The sequence below is a fragment of the Raphanus sativus genome, chromosome 4, assembly GCF_000801105.2.
Source record: "Raphanus sativus cultivar WK10039 chromosome 4, ASM80110v3, whole genome shotgun sequence".
NCBI classification, from domain to species: Eukaryota; Viridiplantae; Streptophyta; class Magnoliopsida; order Brassicales; family Brassicaceae; genus Raphanus; species Raphanus sativus.
In genome coordinates this window covers 36,415,745-36,421,744 of record NC_079514.1, presented here as the reverse complement: position 1 = coordinate 36,421,744, position 6,000 = coordinate 36,415,745, and the positions used below count along the sequence as shown (strand labels likewise).

The following is a 6,000-nucleotide window of genomic DNA, read 5'->3' as shown; positions in this document are numbered from 1 at the left end:
GTTCAACTCTGATATTATGGATTTATCTGGCTTAGGCATCTCATCGTAGTCTTCTAACGTCTGGTTATGCTCTTTTAGATGTCTCTCGACCTCGATCAGAGTATACTGCTTCAACTGCTCGTAAATGTGTTACTTTCTTAACAGAAGTATTCAAGATTTAATCAAAAAAGATTTTAATAGGGTTGGGCAAAAAATCTGAACCCGAAAAAACAGAATCGAACCCGATCCGAAAAAGTAGCACCGAACCCGAACCGAAATTGATTAAACATCCGAACGGGTTCAAAATTTTGGTATTTAAAGAACCGAAACCGAACCCGATCCGAACCGAAATATTTAGGGTACCCGAAATAAATTTATATACTTAAATATATACATTATTTTTATATATAATGTATATTAAAAATATTAAAAATATATAAGATACCTTTAAGTTTTCCAAAATACTCGGAAAATATATGCAAATAGTCAAAAGTAAATGTTTAAAATAGCTAAAGTATACTGAAAACACCAAAATAGTTAAATATCTATTGATTCTTTATCCAAATATTCAAAGAAAACCAATTTATATGTTAAATTAAGGTATTTTGACATATATGTTATGAAAATTTATATGTAATATATTATCTTTTTTATAGATTTTGAAAATTTAAAGTATATAATGAATTTTGAAAATTTAAAAACATTTTAAATGGGTTATCCGAACCCGAACCGAACCCGCAAAGATCCGAACCGAATCCGAATCGAAATTTAGAAATATCCGAATGGGGCTGAAATCTTTGACCCCGAAAACCCGAAACCCGAATGGACTGAACCGAAACCCGAATGGACTGAACCGAAACCCGAATGGTTACCCGAACGTCCAGCCCTAGATTTTAATTAGGGCGTAGAACACTTCTTATTAAGGACACTTGTGCGACAGGATCTTTGATTATTTACATCTTCCCAAATGTTATTTATTAATTAACGCTTTTTTTTTACTGAAAAACACACATCTTTCCATTAATTACTACAAAACCTTTGAACGCTTCAACACCCTCACACATCTCTCCCACAGCCTCATCTGCAAGAGATCCATTTTTACCCTAAATCTCTCATTCAGAATCATTACATCCATTCGCGGTTTCTGTAACCACACGCAACAAATCAGGGTTTTGAGGTGTAATTTGGCCAATGCATGAGAAAACCACAAAGGAGAGGAGCCATGGCGATGGAGAAGTCGAGCTCAAAGTACAGAACACATTTTTGGTACGTGGCAGTGGTCTCTTTCCTCCTCTGGCTTGTCTTGCTTTACCTTTTTAACTCCTCCGTTAAAACCGTTCATAACCACGAGAGATTGTTCCGGCAAGAAAACGTCATCGATCTCCCCATCCACGTCTCACAAAAAAACCACGAATCGGACCAAGCTGCTGTCTCTGACGTCGACAACATCGATCTTCCTGTCACCGGCAATGATTCGTCTCGAGAGTTTCAGATTTCGGAAGATGCCAAGGCTGTGACTGATCTCGTTGAGGAACTTGAGAAAGAAAACGTTGAGGATGTGAAGAAGAGAGGTGACACGGCTTGGAGTCATCGGTCCACGAGGTCTAGGGGAGGACATCGTGAGTCACGAAGGAAGAGATCTTCGGATAAGATAAGGGTTCGACCTAATGATGACGACGACGAGAGCAATGTGGATAACAGTGATAAGAACGATGTTACATCAAAGAAAAAGCAACTTGATGACAATAACGATGTGGAGAGTAAGAGAGGTAATGGTAATCTCGAAGATGATAACACCTCTCAAGGAAAAAAATCGAATAATATTATTTCCAGGGTAAAAAGCAGAGTAAACACCAAGAGAAACCGACCTAAAGTTGTGGTACGGCCAAGAGTAACGCGACGTAACGATCCATGTCGTGGAAAATACGTTTACATGCACGATGTTCCGTCTTTATTCAACGAGGAGCTTCTCAAGAACTGTTGGACGTTGAGTAGGTGGACCGATATGTGCGAGTTAACATCGAACTTCGGTTTAGGCCCTCGTCTACCAAACATGGAGGGAGTTTCTGGTTGGTTTGCAACGAATCAATTCACACTGGAAGTGATATTCCACAACAGGATGAAGCAGTACAAGTGCTTGACCAAAGACTCGTCTTTGGCTTCTGCTGTGTATGTTCCTTACTATCCCGGTTTAGACTTGATGCGGTTTCTGTGGGGACCGTTTCCTTCTATGAGAGATGCGGCGGCGCTTGATTTGATGAAGTGGCTGAGGGAGAGACCAGAGTGGAAGAGAATGGACGGTCGAGATCATTTTATGGTGGCTGGTCGCACCACTTGGGACTTTATGCGTACACCAGAGAATGAATCCGACTGGGGCAACAGGTACGCCTCCAATCATATTTGTATATCAAATGAATAATGGAATAACAAAATAACATATAATGAAGCATGAGAAACACAAGATATCATTATTCGTTAAAAATAATAATTTAGCTTAAACGTTTCACTTTTACTAGTTACTAGCTATATAGCACTTCACAAACATGAAAACAGAAAACAGCCAATGAATTATGTGAGTGGTAAAATAGTTGCATAATTATCTTTACTGTCAAAACTAAATAAGTGGGAAGTGATCCAAATTGGTGAAACATGACAGAATCAAGTATAAAGTGAAATCATATGTAGAAAGGAATGAAAATTTGGTTTAGTTAGAAAAAACTCAAGTTGGTTAAACTTTAGAGAATGACAAAGTACTTCAACAAAAAAATTAATTAATCTTGGAGATAAAAATTAATGTAATGAAATGACAAAATGGTTAAGCTAGAAAAACTTCATTACCTCAAATTCTTAATACATTTATCATTAGTCTTGCATAATTACATAATAGAGAATGTAAGTTTTTTTTATTGGACAAGCTTTCTCATTTTTGTCTCTTTCTCCAGGTTAATGATCTTACCGGAAATAAGAAACATGACGATGTTACTAATAGAATCAAGCCCATGGAACTACCACGGATTCGCGGTCCCTTACCCGACCTACTTCCACCCTTCAACCAACGCAGAGATCCTCCAATGGCAGAACCGTATGAGAAGAATCAAACGCCGTTACCTATTCTCATTCGTAGGTGCACCGCGTCCAAACCTAGGCGACAGCATAAGAAGCGAGATCATGGACCAATGCAAAGCGTCCAGAAGAAAATGCAAGCTTCTCGAATGCGTCTCGGGCTCTCAAAAATGCTACAAACCCGACCAGATCATGAAGTTCTTCCTGAGCTCAACGTTCTGTCTCCAACCGCCCGGTGACTCGTACACTCGACGCTCCACTTTCGACTCGATCTTAGCTGGTTGTATACCGGTTTTCTTCCATCCAGGGTCGGCTTACGCGCAGTACATTTGGCATTTACCGAAAGATATCGGTAAATACTCTGTTTTTATACCGGGGAAGAACGTTAAAGAAGGTAAAGCGAGTATAGAGAGGGTTTTGAGTAGGATTCCGAGGGGGAAAGTTGTGGAGATGAGAGAGGAAGTGATAAAGTTGATACCGAGGTTGATGTATTTTAACCCGTCGGGTAAGAGAGGAGACGCGGGGAGGTTTGAAGATGCGTTTGATGTGGCTGTGGAAGGGGTTTTGGGGAGAGTGGAGGGGTTAAGGAAGAGGATTGAGGAAGGGAATGAGGAGATTTTTGATTTTCCGGAGAGGTTTTCTTGGAAGTATAATGTGTTTGGGAACATTGAGAATCATGAGTGGGATTCTTACTTCGATAGGCGTTGAGTGATTGACTGATTTTAGATTATCTCAACGAAAAGAAAAAAAGATATTAGATTGTTCTTTTGTTTTTTTTGTTGGGAGAGGAATGAATGTAGTTGTTGTGATTGTCATGGTAGAAAGATGTCACGAGGGTTTAGTTGTTCTTTGTCTGGTTTAGTTTGGTTCGCAAAATTTCAAGGCATGTAAAAGGAGTTCACCGGTTGAGACTACAACAATAATGTGTTGTTTCAGATTGGTTTTCTTTTTTGAACAAATTTTCAGATTGGTTATGGTAGGCTTTTGCCCTTGGAATTTGTATTGAAGAAAATTTTCTATGTTCTGTGAGTTCTAGTTGTAAATTGTTCAACAAGAAAAGAAAAGATGAAAAAAGAAGCAAAGTTTCTGTAAGAATATTTTTAGGCTTTAGAAGTATTAATGTGTGATTAGAATGATACAATAAGTTCTTGAATAGGTACACATTAAAATTGTTCCGCTTGTTTTAATGAATAATAATTTTATTGTTGAATATGTACACATCAAAGCGTCTGTAGTCCAACGGTTAGGATAATTGCCTTCCAAGCAATAGACCCGGGTTCGACTCCCGGCAGACGCATTTGTATTTTGTTCACTCCTTTTTTTTGTTTTTGTTTGATTCGCCTTCTGTTGAAATATTTTCTTGATTTTCTTTATATAAAATCAGGGGGAAATAGTTCGATACCAGTGATTTCTTGACCCAAATCTAGATAAACCCTGGAAAAAGTTACCATTTTGTAGCATGAACACATAATACTTTTAGTTTTTTAAACAAAATAAAAAAAAAGAAAATAGTAGACAAAACTAAAGCAAACCAATAAGATCTACCAATGCTAGTTCCCATCTTAAGAAACACAAAAGCAAGCATCAAAAGCAGCGTAAAGAAGACTGTAATCGGAGAAACCAAGAAAGGCATATTCTTCTAAACTTCTTCCGAGCAGAGGCTAAAGCAACACTTAAGCGCAAGACAGTAGTGTCTCTATCAGAAGCTAGACAAGCTATACACCAGAATCCACGCAAGCTGAAACATAAATAGACATTATCTTAAGGGTGGGTAGGCCGCGATAAATACTCTGTAGAGAGAGAGAGACGAAGAAAGTGTAGATATATATATACCAGGAATACACTTAGAGAAGCAAATAAACCATCCTGGAGAAGAGCTGCATGACCACCATAGTCTTCTTCATCGATCTTTAGAATCAATGCATAGTAACCATATACTATGCCTGAGGAGATCACCAGAAACCTGCCCCATTTTTCAAAGTAGCTTGATAAGAGGAATCAACTTCTTAAACTGACTGCTTAAGTAACATTCAAATCCATCCTATGTAGTCTGGTTGTAACTTAAAAAAAAAAAAACTTAATTTATATGAATGTCCCCTAAAACACTTGTAGATACACTTAACTTAAAGTAAAGACGATTGAGCTAATAAGAGGGGAAAGTTCAATTCTTTAAGGCCAAACTTGTACATTAATGAGAAGAAGAAACTTACAGAAGAAGCCAAACGCCACCAACCAAAGGTATAGCACCCCAAATCAATCCGCAGAGCAATCCAACAAATTGTCTGATCCAATGCAACACATCTCCTAGTTGATCCTGTCCCCAATCAGACAAACAAACAACAACCACAAGACTTCAAAAACCAAAAACCCATCAGAATCTGAAGCTAAAGGAACGAACTTTAGACCTAGAAAGCACAGAAGAGTATATTAATTAATACCTTATCCCAGGAAGCTTCCGAGTCGAACAATTTGGCGAATTTGAAGGAACCCAGGTGACTGTTTTCGTGGTGGATCAGTTGTTCATCGTTGTCTTGATGATTCAGCTTGGCAGATTTCCTTTCTTTCATATTTTTGTCGAAGTGATCGTAAAACCCTCCCCTTACTCCTGGAGTCGAATCGAATATGAGTTCTGAGATTTATTTGCTTATTATGAGTTGTGAATTCTGATGATTGAGATCCGATCTACCACCACCCGAAAAAAAAAGTATATAAATTTTTCATTTTACGATTTTATACTAAAATACATATATCAGTTTCAAGGGACACATGACAGTGTCACAAAAAAAAAAAAAAAAAGGGACACATGACAATAATGCACCAGAAAAAAATACACCGTAGAAACTATTTTTTTTTATCAAATTTTTTTTTCTGACTGTAGAAGAAACTAATATTTAATAAAATGAATACTAACTAGGTCTGGGACTTATTATCCTGGATTCAGATCTTATCCAAAATCCG

General features: G+C 37.7%; 2 protein-coding genes and 1 non-coding gene across 3 annotated transcripts; 2 read left to right on the top strand and 1 right to left on the bottom strand.

The window, feature by feature from the left end:
- Positions 1–1,042: 1,042 nt before the first annotated feature.
- On the top strand, positions 1,043–3,825 carry LOC108852729 (probable xyloglucan galactosyltransferase GT11). Its single transcript, XM_018626221.2, has 2 exons — positions 1,043–2,361; positions 2,922–3,825. The coding sequence occupies exons 1-2, from the start codon at positions 1,175–1,177 to the stop codon at positions 3,748–3,750; spliced, it is 2,016 nt and encodes a 671-aa protein (XP_018481723.2). The 5' UTR covers positions 1,043–1,174; the 3' UTR covers positions 3,751–3,825.
- A 442-nt stretch (positions 3,826–4,267) lies between these two features.
- TRNAG-UCC (transfer RNA glycine (anticodon UCC)) lies at positions 4,268–4,339 on the top strand. The gene has a single exon. It is a non-coding gene; the product is annotated as a tRNA-Gly (tRNA).
- Positions 4,340–4,450: 111 nt separating this feature from the next.
- Positions 4,451–5,754, bottom strand: LOC108849672 (uncharacterized). The gene is made up of 4 exons (XM_018623262.2): positions 5,481–5,754; positions 5,253–5,356; positions 4,876–5,005; positions 4,451–4,780 (listed from the first exon to the last, which is right to left on the bottom strand). Exons 1-4 carry the CDS (start codon positions 5,607–5,609, stop codon positions 4,742–4,744), a joined length of 402 nt encoding a protein of 133 aa, XP_018478764.2. The 5' UTR covers positions 5,610–5,754; the 3' UTR covers positions 4,451–4,741.
- Positions 5,755–6,000: the final 246 nt, after the last annotated feature.

Bases quoted from the DNA above. Each gene is read 5' to 3' on its own strand.
- LOC108852729 (XM_018626221.2), top strand. From the start codon at position 1,175: ATGAGAAAACCACAAAGGAGAGGAGCCATGGCGATGGAGAAGTCGAGC. The intron at 2,362-2,921 runs GTACGCCTCCAA...CTCTTTCTCCAG, and splicing joins GAATCCGACTGGGGCAACAG to GTTAATGATCTTACCGGAAA.
- LOC108849672 (XM_018623262.2), bottom strand. From the start codon at position 5,609: ATGAAAGAAAGGAAATCTGCCAAGCTGAATCATCAAGACAACGATGAA. The intron at 5,357-5,480 runs GTATTAATTAAT...GATTGGGGACAG, and splicing joins CGGAAGCTTCCTGGGATAAG to GATCAACTAGGAGATGTGTT. The intron at 4,781-4,875 runs GTATATATATAT...TTTATGTTTCAG, and splicing joins CTTCTCTAAGTGTATTCCTG to CTTGCGTGGATTCTGGTGTA.